Below are 22536 nucleotides of genomic sequence, written 5' to 3' on the forward strand. Positions count from 1 at the left end.
CTAAATACTATTGTGACTTACTTCCTGTTGTTTACTTTCTGTTGTCTGTCTGTTCATTTAATTCGTGCATTTTCTTTACGAGATCATATGCTGTTATAGGCCAGCTGCAATGAAACATTGGACCTTATAAAAATCTTATTATTAGATAGCATAGGTACAGAGCAGCCTCCATGCAAAATTTTAGGTTTGAAATATGAGTGGATGAGTCATGAAGAGCTTGCAAAATAAACATTTTGGATACTGGAACTAAAAGCAATGCCACAATTGCGGCACACGGGAAATGACGCAGGACCCAGAGTGTTGAGAAAAAATGCGGCTCCTCGGCGTGAACTGAGATCAGGCAGCGCCCGCAGCATGTCAAAAATCTCGGATGTTGTGTGCTGGGACATGTAACACATTTGCTAACCACCAAATGTTAGTATTGAAAGGCTGTTAATAAGAAAAATTTGACAATTACGAGCCCTGCAGCTTTGCCAAGATTGCATCAATTGTGTATACAGTTGAACCCGACTATATCGAACCTGTTTACATTGAATCATTCTGAATGTCGAACAATTTGTGAGCATGGTATTAGTTACAAGGAGTATATATAGCAAAAATTATGCTCACATTGAACAAAAATAGCAGCAACTCACAATATATTGAACGACAAGTGGCACAAAAGTGCCCTCAGAAGTTGGCTTTCCCTCGCTGTGGCGGGAAGCCCGGCTGCGTGGCTCCATCCAACCCCAACCACTCTCCCTACCATGACCACGCAACGTCGAGCAAGCCGTCGACACCTTCAGGAGCAAATGACCCTGGCTCGCCCGCAGCGCTTGCTCAGAGATCCAATCAGAGGCTCTTCGTCGTACAGGATGGCGCAAGTGCAAGTTGTCTCGCTGCTTTTCTGGTTCATTGTGGTTGTGCCTTGTGGGCCTTCTCCTGCAGTGTTGCCGTGATGAAGCAGCTGAACTTGCTTTTTGCCGTGAAGCTTGAAATCATAAATCGGGTCGAATGCGGCGAGAAGTCGGAGGACCCCACATCCTGCAAGATTTCGAGGAGCACTCTCAGCACGATCTTGAAGAATAAGGGGGAAATTAGGACTAAAGCGGACAAACTCACAACCCGGTGCTCTTCGTGCCCGACGTGTACGTACGGCCGTGTACGAGGGGTTCATCCGAAATTGCTTCAGAGGTGCCGGCTTCCGCATGCCCGGTGCTGATTGTAAATTATGATGAGTGTGACAAAGCCATTGCCAGTGTCGCCGAAGTTTGGAGCGAGCTGTCAGAAATTCTGGAATACGTTGAGGAGTCAACGGTCGGCGAGTTTGTGAGTGCATATGGTGCCGCGACCACGGGAGAGCCCGAAAACGAAGACTACATTGCCAACATCATACCAAGCACAAGTGAAAGTGGGCACAATGAGGAAAGCAACGATGGTCCTTTGCCCACGTCCTCCGAGGTGTTTGGTGCACTCGCACTAGTCCGGTGCTTCTGTGTGATTACGGAAGGTTGTGGCCTCAGCCGCTCCGACTCTTTAGACAATGTGGAGAAGTGCATGCGTCGCAGGCAGCGAAATTGCCCAAGCAGAAGAAAATACACGACAATTTCATGCGAAACTATGCTAGTTTCATCAATAAAGAGATTTTATAAATGGTATGTGCTTTTATGACGTCCAATTCTTTAGCAGGCTTATTCAAATTGTGCCCTATATCAAACTGATAGGTGTTTTCTGGCAAGTTCGATATAGCCGGGTTCGAGTGTACTACTTATATATAACTATATTAGCCAAAGTGAAATTTTATTGCAGAGAATTGGCTGTCATACACATGAAAAGCTGGCCCCATTTGGAGTGTGTTAGAGATGGGCAGTATTGCAGTTCTCTATAGTGACCTGTGATCTTGAAGGTTCACATCTGCTGTCATAGGTTGCTGAGAAGCCACTATCCTTGAAAAGAAACATTTGTTTTCTCATCTCTTCAATTAAATTGCCTTTGAAGCCTCTAGTACTGTACAGCAATTCCATTTATGTCATTTCACATGCACTAAATACACGGGGTTCTGGGTTTCTAGCTAAAGGGCACTGAAAGCTTTTTGCTGGTAGTGAGGGAACTGCGAAACTGGTGGTTGCAAATAGAAAAAAAAAAAATTCAACGATTACGATATTCCCTAATGTGAACTTTGAGCGCAGCTGTTTAGTGTTTTGAATTCGTGATATATTGTGGCAACGAATTTGATTCTGAATGACAGGCTCCTCTTAGCGGCGGCGCTGAGCCACCGTTCAGGCAGCTCGTTTAGCAGCATCGGCAGACTAAGCATTTCCACTGGTTGCATCGCTCATCGCATTGTTCAGAGAGAAAGCATGAACAAGGGAACATGTGGCTCGCACGGAGTGCATTCTCAAGCAGCAGCTGCGCAGGCGAAGTAGTGCATGTGCAGTGGGTCCGAAGCCCTCATCAGCGCTTTCTTTTTTTCTGTATATGGTATCGATATGGATGCGCTCGCCGCGCGGCACTCTGCTTTCCTCCTCACCCTTTGCCATACTCTCCTCCGCTTTCCTCGTCACGTTTTCACTGCACCCTCCTCCTGCGCTTTCCTTCTCTGCTTTCTTCCTCATGCTCTCTTCACTCTCGCTATCTTTCATTGCCCACCGCGCACTGCATTCACTCTTTAGTCCTTCGCCATGCTTGTTTGCTCGGTTACGCTGAGGGATGCCAATGCTCAACGCAAGAACGGGTGCCTAAGAGCTGAGCTCTAAAGATGAGATGTTTTCAGAATTGCCTGGTTCTCACATTCCTACAGGTGGATTGCCGATCTAAATCAGATTTCATCATTAGCAAAGAATGCATGCATATCTCTATCTCTCCCACACACGTATATTGGTAACGTTTATTGAAGGCATATTGTCTCAGGTAAAAAAAAAAACACATTAGTAGCACTAGCTTTCTGTCTGTTACGCGCATTTTTTTAGGAAATGGTGGAAACCATGAAACCTGGATCGGTCATTGTGGACTTGGCGGCAGAGAGTGGTGGCAATGTTGAGACCACCAGGCCTGGAGAACTGCACGTGCACAAGGGTGTCATTCACATTGGCTACACAGACCTGCCAAGTCGCATGCCGACACAGTCCTCAACATTGTATGCCAACAACATCTCCAAGTTTCTCCTGTCAATTGGCAAGTTTTTCTCGTGCTCTCTGTTGTGCATCATGTGCACACATGTCCACTCTTTAAAGGCCCTTATGTTTGCTGTTTGGCAGAGTGCGTTGAACTTGTCAAGAGTACATGTGCAGCAGCGGAGCCATTGTCTCCTAGGTTCCTAGGCTAGGGTTTGTAGCAAATACCTTTTTTATTGGGAAGTTTGGATACACAAACCTCAGAAAAGGGGAAATAAGTTACCTTAGCCCCTTCAAAGACTACAGCCACACTCTCTCTTTCTGATGTGCTTAGGCCTCCTGGCCTTCATGCTGTTTAACAACCAGTCACACTCACATACAAATGTGTATGCACACACGCGCGCACGCACACACACACACACACACACACACACACACACACACACACACACACACACACACACACACACACACTTGTACATGAGTAAAACTTTACTAATTCAGATTTCATGGCACTAAAAGAAATGCCCAAGTTAACTGAATGTCATATTATTAAATGTCTCAGGGAAAAAAAATGAACAAATGCTTATTATATCAACATGCCTTTATTTACAAATCAAATCCGAAACTTCATTTCGATTTTGCACAGAATCAGAGGAAGCTGCATCTTATGACTGATGAGTGCTGGCAGCAGCGTGAGACATGAGCGAGTCTTCATCCGAGTAGACATGTTTTTTTTTTTTTTAATATTATGCTCGCATCGCGATTATTTTGTCGTCAGTGAGCTGTTCAACAAACGATCCTCTTATCACAATGCAGCTGATGAGTTTGACACCAGCGTTCGGGTCTCGGTAGAATCGCTTTTTCTCATCAACGGTTCTGCAGCCCTTGCGACATCGCACAGGCCTTGCGCTGAAAATGAAACCACTGCTTTCTGCAATCGCTGCAAATGCATCTGCATTCATCGATGGCAACCAAACAGTTCTGAAGGCACGCGGCTGATGCGGTGTTATGCTCGGGGGTAAAGGCAAGAATGAACAGATACAAAGCATTCCTATTCCCATAATGTTCTGGCTGACGGCTATGGCGACGTGGACTCCCCTTCTTGGTTCTAGTTGGATGCCAACACCACTTTTGCTCTTTTGTGTCACATTTCCAGCGCTTTGTCCATGGCATGCTCTGAGGGTCGTCTTAATTAACTGGTGCATAGCCAGATACTTCCAAATTAACGAGTCTCATGCCACTGATTATTGTATACCGTTGCCTGGACAAGAGGGCAAGTCTAAATTATCAAATTTTATAAAAAAGTAAGCGTCAAATAAAAAAAAAAGAACTTTCCTTCTAAAGTTACTCAGCCTGAGTGTGTCTTGTAAGGGTGAGTCACATAACACCAGCATGGCACACTCCAGAATGTGTGAAAATACAGAAAACAGCAAGGGAAATATTGATTCCATAAGCAAAGGTAAAGTGGGAATAAAATAATGCACAAGAGAAATGTGAACGCTGGATGAATACAAGAATAAATAATGTGTGAGATGTATGTGCTCCACTCCAACTGCTTACTGCGAGCAATACTTTGTGAAACACTAAAGAAAACAGGCATTCCCAAGAAGATGGGGTCTTGAAGCGTTCAACAGTGGTCGAGTGAGGGAGGCCGAATGAGGGAGGACATCCCTTGTTTGATTGCTGTCAGTCACTTTATGAAACTGTGGCATTTAGTGTGTGTAATAAGTAGTATTGGCTGTCACTGCAACAGACTATTTTAAGTAGGCCACACTGACAAAACTTTGCAAAATGTTGTACCTTGCTCATCGCCAGACGCTATTCCTCACCGGAATCCCTTGCAGGCTCCAAGGACCACTTCTACATTGACCTGAACGACGAGGTCGTTCGTGGTTCTATAGTGCTTCAGGAAGGAACACTTCTCTGGCCACCGCCCCCGCCTAAAGTATCGGCTGTACCCCCACCAGCCCCAAAACCTGTCGTAACTGCAGCCAAGCCATCTGGTATTGCCCAGAAAGAGGCCGAAGTTCCCGACTACTTTAAGGAAACGCTCAAGAAGTCCCTTGTCTACACGGCAGGTTGGTTCTGTGCCAAAGAGTTCATTTCTCCACTGTTTGTGATGCAGTCTCTTTTTTAATGTAGATGTGTAACCCTGGTTATAAAAGAACAAGAATGGTCATCCACTTTAACGTAGGACGAATCCACTCTGAGCACAAAGCTAGCTTCGTTAACACAGTGCACTGTGAACATATATTTCATGTTATGTTAACACAGTACTCAAGTAAATTCCTTTCCATGGAACCCCTAGTAATGAAATTTGCCTTGTTTTTATCTTCAGGCCTTGGCACTGTTGTGGGCCTTGGGGTTATCTCCCCAAATCCGGCCTTCACGACTATGACAACGATATTTGGCTTGTCAGGAATTGTTGGTAAGTTGATCAATGCATCATAACACCTTTATTTCCGGTTTGTGTAGGTATGCTGTACTAAGCACTCTGTCACACAAATTCCTCAGAAGCGAAAGGATGTTGGTGTGTCATGTGTATTTGGGCTTTTTATTTTGCACTGTCTATTCTGACCGAAATTCGACAGATCTTTGCAGCACTTACCCATCATTCAAAGATCAGTGGACTTGAGTGAAAGGCCCCCAATAGTGTTAAAAAAGTAAGCTGCAGGAAGCTGCCATTAAATTCAACTGCTGTTCTGTTTAAACTTTAATATAAAAGAAAGAGCTAGTAGCAGCAGTTCTGGGTGCTTAAATATGTCTCGACTGCTGTGTTCCAAACCAGTGACCTCGGCCTTTTATCTTTTTCACTGTGGAGCTGAGTTATGGATTTAAGTGGCATTGGGGCATATCACATTATGTTCATTCATGGTGTAATATTACGCTGAGTATTGCCGTTAGTTCAGATTTTGTTGTTTGCCACACGAATTCATTTTGGCGGCCTTGTGTACAACTGTAAACTGATGGCATACACAGTTGGCGCATTACCTTCACTTCAGCAATGACCAGCTTTGCCATTATTTGGTTGAAAGGGAAACAGGACGAAGAGAATGTAAGGACGAAATGGGTTTAGCAAACATTTTAACCTCTTATTTCCAGTTTCCACATTTGGGGACACCTTCTCTAAAGCCAAGTACTCCTTAGCAAAATGTTGCGAGATATTAAAGTTGCACGACTTTCTCACTCTGGACTTTCGTTTACTCAACTTTCAAAGAAGGAAGCAATACCTTGGCTAATGCAGCCGTTGAAAAAAAGAGATGGCTGGGAATGTTTTCACAAATCTTCCTGTTCACTACCAGTGTCTGCAATTGTGGCCTCCTTTTCTAAAGCCAAGTAGGCCTCAGTGAAAAGTTCTGAGGCATCCAAATCACGCATGATGGTTTATCAGCACCGTTTGATAAGCACCGGGCTTTCCTCACTCCTTGCAGGCTACCACACAGTGTGGGGTGTTACGCCCGCTCTTCACTCGCCACTGATGTCTGTGACCAACGCCATCTCTGGTATCACAGCAGTGGGTGGTCTGCTGCTTATGGGTGGCGGTGTCATGCCGGGGACAGTGCCGCAGACGTTGGCTGCCGGTGCAGCCTTCATCTCGACTATCAACATATTTGGTGGTTTCCTTGTCACTCAGCGCATGCTGGACATGTTCCGTCGGCCGACTGACCCCAAGGAGCACAACTATCTCTATGGCATACCTGGTAAGTTAACATTTGTTGCACATACTGTGTTTGTGTGTGCATCTGGGTGTGCGTGCGTGTTGAGTTGTATGCCGTGCCAAAATACTATAGTCATCATGTTGTGGCTTCAGTACATAATGTAAATACTGTAAAATATTGAAGGGCATAAGGGCACTCTCACACCATAAAAAAAGAACTCTCAAACCATATAGATTTTGCGGTTGGTGTCTAATTGTCACATAGAATTCCAAACTTGATTATTTGCCATTCTTTGGTTAATATTTTGACTGACCAATCAACCTTGCTGGTTTATGTGCAAAACTTAGTAGTACTGTACCTTTTACTGCCAAGCCACAAAGAATGGGAACTTTACGTGCTATCAGGCATCAAGCGATTACAGGTCCTGTTATGGAGGGAATGAAGGCTGTTTCCTTTTTGAAACAAAGTTTGTTTCATAAGATAATCATTACAGGTGCTGTAAATGGATGCTTGCATGAAATTGAGTGGCCAACTTCAATATCTATTAAGAAAAAATTGCCCAGAACCCATCGCAACATGACTGTCAACGGTAATGCGTCAGCATTGAATCAATATAGCGACACAGTGTATTGCCACCCTTGAAACGAGTTATGTATGAGGTGTGTACTGCAGCTGGACTGCCCTTTCGTGCTTTCCTAAAAACACCCAGCACCACCTAGCACCATTGCATGTGGCCTCCAAAAGGCCACGCGCTGGTGCATGCGAACACTGAAAAACACATCATGCAGCAACCGGGCTACTCTCTCGCACTTCATTTTGGACACGCTGCGCCATCTAGTGGCTCTGCCAAGAAGTTCTTGCATTGCCTCCGAAATGATAAGCGTGGCGCTCTGGTGCCTTTGAACACTGAGAATTTTTCCCTTGCTTTCCACGCACTCAGTGGCATATACTCGGTGCATTTGTGGTGTAGCGTGCTAATGTGTCGGGTTGCTGTCCTTGAGGAGCCCGTATGATGTAGGTTCGATTCTGCTAAGCATCAGAGAAATTCAAGGGATCTTTGTTGTCATTGTAGAGCGGCACATCCCCAGTAGCCCAAGCCTAGGTACACTAGTTGGTGTCAGACGTTCATTGAAGAGCGGCACACACTCACTGGCACGTACCCAGTGCTTCAAGCCGGCATCATAGTTTCTTCGAACAGTGGTACCTACCCAGTCCCACATCAACACTGACCCTTCGGGCTTCCATTCACAGGGCTGCACCTGCGAATAACTTGGGTCTAGTTGTTTTGCATAGGCAAACATTCACTCGATACCTTTGCATTGTGAGTATAACTTTTTTATTTCAGGAGGACTTGCTGCAAAGGCATATGGGAAATAAAATAAAATAAAAGCTTATAACTCTGCATCATGCAGGAGCTGCAGCAATGTTTCTGCAAACTTATTGTTTGCCAACCAACAGGTGTTTTCAGGTACTATATCTGGCTTCAGTCCACCCTTTCTTAAGATCTAAAGTCTGATTGCCCGCATTCCAGGACACTGCCAAAGCAGGTGTCACTTCCTTGATTTATTTTATTATTTCCTTGGCTTCCTTGATTATTGGAGGCACTGTCTTCAATAAGGAACCATTTCATGTAAGTATTTCAGCTAGCTCGTGTCTTGCCGTTTTGTTCGTTGCCACAAGCATGTCAACCCTACATTTTGTAGGCCTTCGGCCCCATAACTCACTGTGCTGTATACTTCTGCTTTTTTTCTAGCGTTGGCATTCCTGGGTGCATACGGTACGGCTGTATCCCAGGGCTGCACGGACTTGGAGCAGATGATGTACTTGGGCTCGTCTCTCTGCTGTGTCGGTGCCCTAGCAGGCTTGTCCTCACAGAAGACGAGCCGTCTAGGAAATGCTCTGGGCATGGTGGGTGTGTCGGGAGGAATAGCGGCCACTCTTGGTGCCATGGACCTCACACCAGAGCTGGCCACTCAGGTGGTGGCCTGCATGGGTGCAGGTGGGTACTGGAAAGATTTGTTTGCAGAGTACTGAATGGCCTTTGATCTGTGGCCAGCATGGTTGGATTATTATGTCATACAAATCTACTTTCATGCGATAATCCAGTGTTTCGTGGCAGGGCGACCAGTTTGGCTTACTTTAATGAAATCTGGACTTTGTTCTGAATTGCTTGCAAGATTCTCTGGCTATTTCTTTGGTGTTGGTTAGTTCTAGAAAAGAAAGTTTGTAAGGTACTGAACAACTCACTCTATGGCCAGCATGGTTGTCTTATCATGTCATATGTGTCCGCTGTTGAGTGAAAGCAGTGTTTTTCATCAGGGCAATCAAGGTTCTTATGAGCAGATCTGTACTTGGTTTAAAATTATCTAGTCACTGCTCAAAGTACAGTGAAGGGGGATTGTTGGCATTTATTCCCTTTGTGTACAATATGTTTACAAAACTGCGAATGAAGAATAAATTTTTATTGGGCTAGCTTGTGCCCAGCAAAACAAGTAACAGTCGGGCAAAACGATAGCGTTGAGTAAAGTTGGCGATCGTCAGGAATCTGGTCTGCAGCTCAGACACTTCAGCTATACTTCGACTTATCGAATGTCCCAGTGTGATCGCTGGTGCTCACAAATTTCTAATGTACAACACTGTTTGCATCACGCATTCATTGTGATTACAATAGGTACAGCAACAACAAAGACAACAGATAGAATTGGCTACAAGAATCCAGAATGTTCAGATACATACAGGCATGTCTCGCACCGAGTGATAACAGGTAACATTTGTTAGCCGGTGAAAAGCGGTCACCAGAAAAAGATAAACACATACACATGTCAATATTTGAACGTGGCTCTTGTTTTTCAGCCATGAAATTTCTTGTCCAGCATGATGCTGCATGCTGCTTTGTGCTCCTTGAACTTGAATCAAATAACATTTTGGTAATCTAATATACCCAGTGTCTTTAGCTGCACCTAGTTTTTAAAGTAAGAGCAATATAAGTTACAGTGACATTATTGTTATCATTTGAGTGTCCGGATTGGCAGCCTCTAAATTTGGAGTAACTTGCGCAGTTATGTGCGCAGTTGATAAAGTTATCTTAATTACTAACTTTTCAATTATTGATTGGTTAGCAAACGAGTTGTTTGTAGCCTATCTTCGACACTCTCTAGCTGAGCAATTAAATTTTTAATGAACAAGCTTATCTAAATATGTGAACAAACATTACAGATTTGGCGACTTGCTGAACGCGGAACTGACTCGAAAGAACTCCTATGACATCAGTGTCACTTCCCTGTATTCAGTCAATTTGGCAGTATCACTACTGACACAGTTTCGTGAGAAGGTGCCTTTCAGATTGCCTTCATTATCTGCTTTGTTTTGGCAGCCACGCAATTGCTTGATGGTAGTAGGATGCTAAATCTGCGCCATCATTCTGTTGTGCATTCCTTCCGCACCCACTGCAGCAAGTTTTTGCAGGTTTGATGTTCGCCGCTACTGGCATCAAAACTTTATGCTGTTTGTCAACAAAGAATGGTATAATAGAGTAAGGTGGCAAAAAAAGATGATGCCAGCTGCGATGCAGTGGCTTGTGGGACCATGCCATTTGGTAACGGTTGCAACAGGACAAAAGGTACTCGGGGGGGGGGGGGGGGGGGGGAGAGGAGCGACAAAATAGGCATTCTTTTACTGAGTCAGTTTCACTCTCAGCGAGCCTTCGAATGTGAATAGCATGTGTTCACGTAGCTGTCACAAGAGTTTGTTCATTTATAATTTCATTGCTTAGCTAGATAATGTCAAGAAGAGGTGGAAAATTGCTTACCCTAGTTGCTTTAGCCACCTAAGGTATATAAATAAAAAGTTAACACAGCTTGTTTAATTACATGCATAACTGCTCAAATTGCTCCTTTTCTAGAGGCTATGAATCTAGATAATCGAATGGCTAAGCCAATGCCACTATGTTTTTTATTGCCCTAATTTAAAGAAAGAAAAGTTGCAGTTTTATGCGAAAGGTGAAGCACTTGGCCGCTATTCTTTAGCGATGCCTTATGCCTTATTCTATGCCATCTTTATCATCCACCACACACGGCCACCTAATCGCGTTGATAATGTGGGCAGACCGTCGCTCTGACCAGTGGCCAAGCGCGAAAAGCATACAATCGGAAAAGGCATCGCTACAAAATACCGGCCCTGATTGCGATAGCAAATTATGAGACAGCTATATAAAGTAAGCATAGTAGTTCTATTGGCCATATAAACTTGTAAACATTGGCTTACTGACTATATTAACAAACATGGCATCATGCACGCACAAGCTAGTGCGAACACATCTCACTTGATGACCACGGAAACTTGCTACCAGAAACACTGACGTGAGGAAGCATGGCAGCAACAGCAAGCGAATTGACCTTTGGGCTGCCTCTCGCTTTAACGCAAACTCAGTTGCAAGAACACAGTGCACACTAAGTTGTCAGCACTCTGCGCACTCTACCCCATCACAGATCGCCTTCAATATAGGGCCTGCACCGCCACGCCATACACCGCCACCACCTAATAATACTGCATGTATTCATGATTTAATAAGTACATAATCTGTTTCCCTGAAGGTGAATATTATACTGAAATAAGTCTGGTAGAGGAACACTTGAAATATTATATTAATTAAACCAACACCAACCAAGTAGGTTTATTAGATCTTCAAGTAGGTGTACTTGTATTACATTTAATAAACCTACTTGGTTGGCTTTTAATTAATATAACTTTCAAATTTGTTGGCATGTTGAGTTCTATATAAAGCCACAGCCATCCTATCCTATACATTTATGTGTGATTCTCAAGTGAACACTTCTGTTATCAGTATGTACAATAATTCAAAATATCTATGTTGGATACTGGGGGGATGCGCGACTCTCATGCGTCCCCTAGCATGTTGTTTTCTCGCATAGCTCCCATCTCCTGTAATCCAGCTTCGCCGCGTGGCTTTACTGCAGCAGTCGGTATGCTTGCAGGGTAGCACCAGAGATGGAGCGAGTGTTGCTTTGCTAACGCCACCTAACGGCAGGGTTACTTGCACGCAAAAATGAGAAGGCTTTTCCTCTTTGGCTCGGGGTCGGAAAGCGGCGCAGATGTTCTGCGCATGCGCCAATCTATACTTCTGCGAGACCGTCTCACAAGGCCTACCCCGGAACGGACGAACACGATTGTTCGAACACGCCACCATTCGCGTGACCGTACGTGCGAACGACCAGGCATTGGTGTCCAGCATAGGGCGAACACATTCGCTCGTTATTCGGTCGCAGTGAGTCGGACTTCAGCTATTTGTTGCGCGCCCATCGGTGTGTTTTGTAGATAGCAACTTGGCTAGCAGGCATTAGTCTATGAAAGGTGCAATAAATGCCCTCGTGATTGTTTGCAGTACTGTGTTGTCGTTCCTTTGTCCCAAGAGCACAGGTGAGAACCCCACAATACAAACAGGTTCAATTGTATTTGTCCATGTTTTGCTAAACTTGTGATTCACCATGCTTTTACCACATTAATGACTTCCTAATGGGAGATGCTTACTTTCCCTGTGGCCAACAGGTGCTGGTATTGGCCTGCTGGTGGCCAAGAAGATTGAGATCACTGACCTTCCACAGCTAGTGGCAGCCTTCCACAGCTTAGTGGGTCTGGCAGCTGTGCTCACCTGCTTTGCCACATACATGGTGGACTACCCTACCTTTGCAACTGATGAAGCGGCAAATGTGATCAAGACGGCTCTCTTTCTGGGCACCTACATCGGTGGCGTCACCTTCAGTGGTTCTCTTGTTGCCTATGGAAAGCTTCAGGGTATGTTTGGAGCATTGGGTAGAAAAGAAATGGAAACTGAAAGACTTCTAAAACAGCCCTTGCAAATAATAAACATTGTCAGATGCCATATCGTGCATCCTGACTTTCATAGCTGCAACTAAGCATTCATAGACATTTCGGGAGCAGTGCTGGCTGGTTCTGGTCTTCATTTGCAGGGGTTTGTGCTTGTTGCTATGGTAGCACTTGATCCACCGGCATTAAAGCAGACACATTTCTATGCCCACAAGAAGGGGCTGCGCCCTGTGTCATCCACTGTTAGGACAATGCCAGAATGTTCTTGAAGCATTCAGCCAGCTAAATCAGAACAACATCACTTATCCTCAAGATAAATGATTATGTCTGCAGTGGCAGTTAAGCTTTCGTGCCTATATTTCAGTGCGAGTTAGAGGTAGTTGCATGGTCTTTTATTGTATACAAGGTACGGTGTATAGTTGGCCATGCATAATGTTGAAGTTTCATTTTCAGCATTTGTGGCTATGCTCTGTGTTGCCATGGCACTAGGAGATTATTCAAGCATATTTGTATGCCTTTAGCTTTAGTGCCATGACAATTGTGAAACGCAGTGTAATGTCAGGATAAAATAAATGAATAATATAAGCAGTGCAGGTCAAGGGGTAGTCAAAAGTAGCCTATTGTTTCCCCTGTGGTCACCTGCATCGCCTGTCATGGGGCTAGGGCCTGTTGTTGTCCAAGCACCGAGTCACATCTATGTGCAGGGCTTCTGAACTCTGCTCCCCTTCTGCTTCCTGGCCGTCACGTGCTCAACAGTGGTCTCCTGGCAGCCAACATTGGTGCCATGGCCTACTACTTTATGGATGACAGTCTCACTGCTGGCCTCGGCTGCCTTGGAACCACTGCGGCTCTTTCCACACTCATGGGATTCACACTCACTTCAGCCATTGGAGGTACGCCTTAGTGTTTTGTTTTAAATGCAAGAGCATTTCTTTGACTATCCTACCGCACTTCGGCCTTAATATGATGACCGCATAAAAAGAATGCAGAAAGTATAGCCCCAAAGAGGAATTGAACCCGGCCCTGCAGTGTGGTAAGCAAACACCTATTCTTGGCTCTGTGCCAACAGTCGAGAAGGGGTGTCAAATACATGTGACCGTTGTGCTGTCATGACACCAATGCACGTGCCTGGCTCAAGGGGGGGGGGGGGGGGGGCGCTCTCGCATAACTTTGGCAGACAGTCATTGTAGATGGGTTCTACCATATTTTTTCACCCCCTCCTCCTGTTTTGCGTGCATATGAATGCTGCTACAGCATAATCATGGGACAGCCAGTTAAGATTACTTCTGTGGATCTCCTGTTAGTTGTGAAATTGCATAACAGTTATGGCTTTTGGAACGTTTTGCATGTAAGCAGGTTCTGCCATCAAAGTAGCTGTGGAAGGTTTGTGTTGTCATGTAACCCTTCAAGTCTTGTGCCTTGTTCATATTTTCATTTGTAATGTACAACCCAACTAGCACCCACAGTGGCCATTGCTCACAACCTAAAGGTTCTGCGTGATTTGACCATTTTGCTTTCTACATTGGACTTCCTTTTATTAAGGAAGCCACATGAGACCTTAAAAATTTGTCTTGCATCAAGGTCAGAAACATGCTAAAGCTATTGGATGTGGGAAACAATTTGTCTTAGCACAGTCTATCTTTAGAAATCTATACTCTATATTTCTCTCCCCATTGCCGTATGTTGCTATTGAAGTATGAAGTTCCTATGCAGGGAGTTGTCATAAAGTACGAAAGTATAAGTGCGTAGCGTCAATGGCCAAACCATATTATTGGTCCAGAACCATGGTCAGTAAACTTCATAATGCAGAGGAGGAGTAAGGCGCACAGACACGAACATGAGAGAAGTGGACAACACAGCGTTTGTGTTGTCCACTTCTCTTCTCTCTTGTCCATGTCTGCACGCCTTACCCCTTCTTTGCATTATGAATCCTTACCAACTAGCTCTCTGTCGTTCTAAATCAATAAACTTTTATAGTGGCAACTATGCAAAATTCATAAGAAGGCATTACATTTTGTCATGTGTGCATTGCTTTCCAGGTGCTGACATGCCCGTGGTGATCACTGTGCTAAACAGTTACTCTGGCTGGGCGCTCTGCGCCGAGGGCTTCATGCTCAACAACAATCTCATGACCATTGTGGGTGCCCTCATTGGTTCGTCTGGTGCCATCCTCTCCTACATTATGTGCAAGGTCAGTGCGTTCATGTATTTAATACCTTTACCTTCCTTGGAAATTGTTTGGCCTCATTCTTAAACTGCACTGTGCATTTTTACATGTTTCTAACAGTGGCTTTACATAACACACATAGTTGAGCCCCTTATTCTGCTGCTGAATACAAGATCCTGAGTGCAATTTTTGACTGCAGCAATTACATTCTTCAGTAAAAGCTCGTTAATTCTAACCGCAAGGGGAAGCCGCTTCAGTTCGAATTAATGAAAGTTTGAACTAACGAAAGTGAAGGAGAATAACAGTACGCTGTGATTTGGAAGCAGTAGGGCATGTCAGAAATTTGGCATGTCAGAAAGTGATGGCGGGTGTCGCGGGCACACAGCATCTTCAAGTCGCAGCTCCGAGTCTGTCTGTGCCACACCACCAATGTCCACTGAAACGTACATTAGCCGAGGCTTAACGCCATCACAAAGAATCGCAACGGCTGGTACCTCCTAAGCTGAAAACAGACGTGCACAACCGATGAAGACTGCCGAGACAAAGACGCTGAACATGTGATTCTTCGGTTCTTGATTGCATGCGCAGCTGCGACGCACTTGATTCGCTGTGTTTTGGTGCTTGCCGTGCCATCTGCCGCACAATATTAGCAGCTACACAAGATTTGCAAAGCCTCCGAGATTCACGACGGGCAAGAAGTCTCGGAGGTCACGTAGAACGGAGAGGAGGCAGCTGCCGCTGCTTTCCGGCCGATCCCGCGCCCAATTTTGCCGATTTTGCCTTCTCTCACCATTCTCTCCGTTCCCGAGGCGACGCAGCCTTGTGTGTAGGCAGTAGGCGCGTATCTCTGGCTGTGTGCCAGGTGCCAAGCCACCGGCACGGTGGCACATAGTTTGAATGATCCGTGGCGGAACCTTTTCGCGTTCGAATTAACAGGCTTTTTTTATACATAGACTTCTGTGAAGCTTGGCCGGACCAAATCGTACAGTTCAAGTTATCCATAAATTCGTATTATTGAAGCTCGAATTAATGAGCTTTCTCTGTAATAGGGAAAAATGCAAAGATGTTTATGTACCATGCCTTGTACGTACGTTAAACAACCTTAGGCGGTCAAAATTAATCTGAAGCCATTTACTACAGCATCTCTTGAAGTACATGTGTTGCTTTAGGACCTCATCAATCATTAAATCAATCTTCAACCGGTCAGTAGCTTTGGCATGTCAGAAAGTGATGGCGGGGGGTGTCGCGGGCACACAGCATCTTTATATATATTGTGTTTTTTATATGTTCTATATACTCTGTTAATCTTATTGTAACGCCCCCCTTACCCAATGCCTCATATGAGGCCTGTAAGGACATTGTTAAATAAATATATAAGTAAATAATGACTTGCTTGCAGGCAAAAATTGTGTTATAGAACTTCATTAATGCAAAATTTTTGTGCATCAGTGAGTTAAATAATTCTGAATGTTTGCACCTCTAAATGATAACGCCTTGCCAGTGAGTGTCCTTATAAATGGGGCTTCAGTTCCTGTTTTGTGGTGTTGTTTGTGCACGACTGCATCGCTTATCAAGGGCTGTCTCTTTAACTGTCGTCATCTTGCGGTGCAGGCTATGAACCGATCACTTCCAAATGTCATTCTCGGCGGCTATGGCACCTCAAGCACTGGTGGAGGCAAGCCAATGGCCATTACAGGCACTCACACCGAGTGCAATGTCGATGAGGCTGTAGCTATGATCCGTGATGCCAAGGACATCATCATCACGCCAGGATATGGCCTCTGTGTTGCCAAGGCCCAGTACCCACTGGCCGAGATGGTAAAGACTTTGCAGGCAGCTGGCAAGAATGTGCGCTTTGGCATTCACCCTGTTGCTGGTGAGTCTTAAGCCTGATTCACACACACCTTGGCATTTGGCCTGAACCTTCAATGGAGTGGCATCAAAACGAGAGATCTAAGAAGGCCAGAAGTTGTTTAAGTGACAGTTATGGGCCTTCCTCCCTGCATGAAGATTATGTTGTTGGCGTCTGGCACGAGTATCATCATGGTGCAAGTTGGAACCTGTAGCAAGGTTGTACTTCCATCTCTCCAACTCCATGCAGTACAGCGAAATCTACGGATCGCATCAGCTGACTGGCATGGAGAACGTGAAGAAAGGCTTCTCCTCTGTCCAGCTCAGATTGCCCTCCATGCCAAATTGGCTGAATGGAAGATCAGTAGAGCATAATAGGCATGCCTTCTTCCCTTTATTTGAGCATGCTACAGGCTTTTGTTACCAATTGGCTGGCGTGAGCCCTAGCCTTTAAGGCTCCACAGAGAGTTCCTGAAGCAGGGGTATATTAGAGTGTTTATGGTAGTGGCCTCGACATCTTTGCCAAGAGTAGGCTGTGGTTGACATCTGAAAAGTATGAACATTGTGCTGTGGTCATGCTGCTTTCGCTTGCCGGGCCAGCTGTTTGTTGGCACTTTTCAGCATTTCATTGAGTGACCATGTGCAGTTATTGTAGCTAAGTTGAACACAAATATTTTTTATAATGAGTTGAAAACATAAGAAAGGGCAAAGGGATAAATAAAGCATATACAGTTGAACCCCGTGATTACAAAAGTCCGATACAACGAAAGTCTTGCCACAATGAAGTACAGTTGACTTCTCTTAATTTGACCTTGACAGGACTAACAAAATTGATCAAGTTATCCGGCAGGTCGAATTAAACAAGACGCAGAAAAAATTGCCAAAATAAATCGCCAATTCATGTGGCAGTATTCTCCTGATACTTTTTTTAATTATTCATTTAGATGTACAATAATCATTTTTTCAAAAATACCAGTGAATACCTGTGCGCCCACTTACTATGTGTCCAAAGTAGAAAATGAACATAGAAATGACATTAAGGCTCCTAAGCAAAGTAGAAATGTAAAGCGCACCTGATTATTTAGGAAGAGAAATAGTCTAAATATCTGTTGCACATTGGCAGCTGGTTTTCTAAAGTAAACCTTGCTGCAATGTATCTGTGTTATGCACTAAAGCATACAAATGCTGCAAGGACTTTTTTTGTTTAGTATTGTTCAGTTGCACTAAACAGGCAATTTTCAGCCCAATTTGTTGGCCTGTGTTAGAATCATGTAAATGTCACAATTCGACGTTGTGAGCTAGGGTTATTGCTTGAAAATCTTCCCAGGGGAGACTAAAAACAGGCATCTTCAACGAAAGACGACATGTGTTCAACACATTCAATGTCCCATAAGCTCCAATGAGACAGACGCTACCACTAAAGGGGTCGCTATTGGGGTCTAAAGTGCATGCGTGCAGACTGGTCAAGTGCAAATTATCCAACGAAGGCCAATTTTAGGATCAAAACAGCATAACTTTGAGCTCATGGAAATGCATGGGCCCCTGCATGGGCACCTTTGGCAGAGATCGATTTAACTAAAAAGACCAAATTAACCTGAGTCAAATCAACTGAAGTCTACTGTACATTTATCTCTATGGGGTACTTGGCTGTGCAGTGAAGGCATCTGAATTATCAGGCATGTCCTAAACATCGGTCGATGTTATTGTGATTTATTTATTTATTAAGTGTGATGCGACCAAGTGGCACTGAACTGGGACACGAATGTCTTAATCTGTGGTGCGCTTATATGCCGTATACTTTCATGTTGCTGATCCATGTCGTGCACTCTACTTGAAATTAACACTTCCGTCTTTGGTGCGAGTCCACTGTCCACCCTTGGGGGCAGGCTGGTTATGATTTTGCATTGATGTGCTGTCACTTATACTGTTGCTCACAATGTGGCCATTTTAAATATGCGTGTTTATGCAGGCCGCATGCCAGGTCAGTTGAATGTCCTTCTAGCCGAAGCTGGTGTGCCCTATGACATCGTCTTGGAAATGGACGAGATCAACGAAGACTTTCCCAAGACAGACCTTGTCCTGGTCATCGGTGCTAATGACACCGTCAATTCTGCTGCTGAGGAGGACCCGAACTCTATAATCGCTGGAATGCCAGTTTTGAGAGTCTGGAACTCCAAGAAGGTATAGTGGCTATACCTATTCCTCGATGTCGGGGCCTTCACGACCCTGTGTGCATTCTATACTTACCCACTTCTAATGCGCAATGCAATTTCAATTTGTATGGGTTCAAAGGAACAATATGTGAACTCAAATCATAATATGCATCTTATTCTTATAACAAATTAGCATGCCTCCAGTTGTCATAATTAGAAAAAAGAACCTGTAGGTATGTCTTCACAGAATGGAAACTTATGCAGAGTTAGTGTCCATCATCGTCATTGTTGGGCATCTCCTTGTTGCTATGTGCTAACAACATGTTAGCCTTTATGCCATTAATTTTGTTCAACATGGCTAGTAAACCTAGCAAAAAACTACAAAAATGTTAGCCAAGGCAAAATTTATTTCAAGCTTCCTTCCGCATAAAAATGTTAGAGCACCAAAATTGCTGTCAAAGCGCGCACACCATGACATGGTAGGCTGGAAACACCGCTGCGCCATTTGTCACGTTTGTAAACTTGCATAGACTGCCGGGCATGCGGGATCTCGCAGTGCTCAGAGAAACACGAGAGGTGACAATTCCTTCAGTGCAAGAGGCATGTGGAGGCAGTGGACACGTGGTAACATGATCAAGCATGTGGTTCAGGGCTGGGTGGAGGGGTAGGAATGCGGTGCCTATCTGCCTCCTAGCGCACGCGCCCATATGTGGGCCACACACCATATCTTGGGAGGTGATCTCTCCGCAACAAGTACAGTCTTAGAGCAGAGACAATTGGTACCTTGATGCGCATTGGGTCCCTACTACTCCAGCGCTGGCGGTCGTGTAATCTCAAGTTTTCAAGACATGTTGCTCGCCTTACGACAGCGAGTTCGTGGTCATCGAGTGAGATCTGCTAAGGTTCCCTGAGCGCGCGTGACACCAATATAACTGCTAACCTTACTTCATGTAGTTGTCTCTTTGGTATCACCGTCAACGCATTGCCTTTCTGGCAAAACTATGGCTTCCTTATTTTGGCTCTGTACAAAATACCTGTATTACTTTTTTAAACATTTGTGGGCGCCAGCTGCGGGCACTAAGCGTGATCAGCCACGGCGACCAAGATTCACGGCACCGCGCAACGCAACCCGCAAATCTCGGACACCGTGAGCCAGGTCGATGCATTGCTCTCTGCACGATCTGCGCTCATAACCTTGCTATTATGGCGTGACCATCTTGCCATTTGCTTATCTGTGCTTACTAACAATATGCTATCCATCAGGAATGCTGTGGGAAATTGGGAAGTTGTATTTCTTGCTGAAACCTTATGGACCTCGAATTAACAAAAGCTTTTCACTGCTAATACAACTTTGCTGTATCGAGGTTTGACTATAGTATGACAATGCAAGCACAACATTTACTAAACACTCTTTGATTACTGTATATATCTTTTTTTCTCCTTCACATAGGTGATTGTTATGAAGAGGAGTCTAGGTGTGGGCTATGCAGCCGTTGACAACCCAATCTTCTACAAGGAGAACACAAACATGCTTCTTGGAGACGCAAAGAAGACATGTGATGCTCTGCTCCAGAAAGTTCAAGCAACTTTCCAATCTTGATCTGAACTTAAGGCTATGCCTGTGAATGGCAAATTTTCATAAGTGATTTGTTTATTTTGCTTTTGTAAGAACCCAGCAGTATGCAGTTCGAATTAGATTGTGCCATTGCAATATCAACAGGACATTTTGAAAAGAGACCCAAAAAAAAAAGAAATTGAATTAAGATGTACCTGATCACTGCATTTTTTTCGAGCTGCATATGACATTGTCTTTTTTACAGATGTTTTTGTACTTTATAGGATTTTTATGAGGAACATTGTTTTGTTTAGAAAAGTGCGGAAGTCATGAAATGAGCTTGGAGTTATTGTGATGCCATCAATGCTTCACAAGGCTGGTCAGCGAATCATTCAAGTCTATTTTTCACTGATGTCGAATCTGCTCGCTGTTTGAGTTGCGAGCTTCGACGTATTTACAATAAACAAAGTGATGGAATAAGGGATGAAACTTGAGTGCATTTTTCTGGTCTTAGTATCAGGCTGGTGTCTTGAGTGTGTTCAGACTGGACGATCCTTACTGATACTGAAGATTCTTACAGTTGCAGATGGACCACGTCATGTCCTGTGACATGTAGTTAGGGCTTCTGCATAAGTTTAGCATCTTGTGTTGGCTGATCCTCAAAGCATTTTACTTGTCATTTAATGAAAGGAATTTGCAAGACACTACAAAATCAATGGTTCGCTTTAATCAGTCTTATGGGCATCACTGTTTCAGCATCACTGATTGGATTGCATGTGTATGAGGATTCAACATCTCTTTTTTTCAAAGTCACTGGTAAAAACTTTCACTTGATGCTTGTTGTGGGTTTGCAGACTTGTTTGCCTTCAAGCAATCTTAATTTGGAAGGCGTTATTCTGGTTCATATAGTCTCATCCATGAGGCCTTTTGCACGATGAAATTTCCAGGTGGCCTGGATCAGAGATAGAAACAGAATCGAGGAAATGCCGGGACCAGAGTTTTCGTTCAGGTCCGCATCTCACTGAAAATGAGAGCAACCAAAACTTTACCATCATTGGCTAGTGTAAGGCTGCATTTTTAGCAATGTTTACTGCCAATTTCTTGCCATATTTCTTAGAACACTATGGCCACCTTGCAAAACAACTTGCATGGAACGGGCATAACATGCAAAATGGCGGTTTTTATCAAATGAGCAGCTTTCCTAAATAATGGGTTGTTTGGATCAAGTTGGTTGTGCAAAGAAATTAATGCACTGACAAATTTGAGCGTGCAGTGTCCACTGTTCACCTGGCTCTGTGTGCATGCAAGGTTAGATGTAGACCAGAAAAGGAAACAAAATGTTCCAGTGTACTATACAGGTCCGCCCTTGTAGTTGTTCAACGCAGAGACATTGTCAAAAAGGCAGACTTCCATATGGAGTTTTTGAGTGCATATAATGGGAACGAAGTTTGATGCTCAACTCGTAGAACTGCGTGTTGTTGAAGTTAGTTTTGCACATGTACAAGGTTTGGAATATGGTTACAAAATGCATATAGTAATGGCAATGCAAAAGTTTCCATTGATAGTCAAAGGGTTGGCACCAATATACATTATTTTGAAGTGTTAATTTTGAGCTTTGGACTAGGTGGCCTGGCATTTTTTCAAAGCTAATTCTTTAATTTTAAGTAATTTCAACCACGTGGCTGCAGGCAAAGTGCAGCATTCACAGGTGAATCGACATGAATTTGTAAGGTGGTCTACAAGGCCCGTCGGGCAAACGTCGTATCTACCTGTACCCGGCGCTGACAGCTTTGCGAAGTAGCAGTAACGTGCGTGGGCTGGACGCACGCAGTTGTGCGGCCGCTGCGAGGTTCGCTGTCCATAAAAGCGGCAGTTAACGAGCGCGCTGTCGAGACGCCCTAAAACGTTGCCGAAGGCGGGTTATCGCGGTTGCCGCGCTGAGCGCCGCTGATCAAAACGCTTTCAGTTTCGCGTTGCCTTTCGCGCTTCACATGCAGGCTCGATTTGTAGGCCTTGCATTTTGGGCACTTCACCGTGGATTTTGACGAGCTGTAGCTGAACGTTGTCAAAATAACGACAAGCCAAAGGCGTCCGAGCGACCAGAGGCTTTAGCACTGCTCGAAGGCATACCGTGGCGACCCATCAGGTGCCGTCATGGCGTCGAAAGTACGTCGGATACGCCGGCGCAGACGGGCGTAGGTAGGATGCCGTA

General features: G+C 44.5%; 1 protein-coding gene across 1 annotated transcript in view; it reads left to right on the forward strand.

The window, feature by feature from the left end:
- The window catches only part of LOC142585672 (NAD(P) transhydrogenase, mitochondrial-like), a 31758-nt gene extending 10952 nt beyond the window's left edge, over positions 1-20806 (forward strand). The window contains exons 6-16 of the mRNA XM_075696609.1: positions 2949-3153; positions 4940-5173; positions 5434-5523; positions 6527-6796; positions 8508-8753; positions 12320-12565; positions 13303-13491; positions 14638-14789; positions 16377-16641; positions 18586-18797; positions 20220-20806. Coding sequence (XP_075552724.1) covers positions 2949-3153; positions 4940-5173; positions 5434-5523; positions 6527-6796; positions 8508-8753; positions 12320-12565; positions 13303-13491; positions 14638-14789; positions 16377-16641; positions 18586-18797; positions 20220-20369 — 2259 coding nt within the window. The 3' untranslated portion in view covers positions 20370-20806. The remainder of the gene's footprint in view (positions 1-2948; positions 3154-4939; positions 5174-5433; positions 5524-6526; positions 6797-8507; positions 8754-12319; positions 12566-13302; positions 13492-14637; positions 14790-16376; positions 16642-18585; positions 18798-20219) is intronic.
- The last annotated feature ends 1730 nt before the right edge of the window (positions 20807-22536 follow it).

This window comes from Dermacentor variabilis, chromosome 6, assembly GCF_050947875.1.
Source record: "Dermacentor variabilis isolate Ectoservices chromosome 6, ASM5094787v1, whole genome shotgun sequence".
NCBI lineage: Eukaryota > Metazoa > Arthropoda > Arachnida > Ixodida > Ixodidae > Dermacentor > Dermacentor variabilis.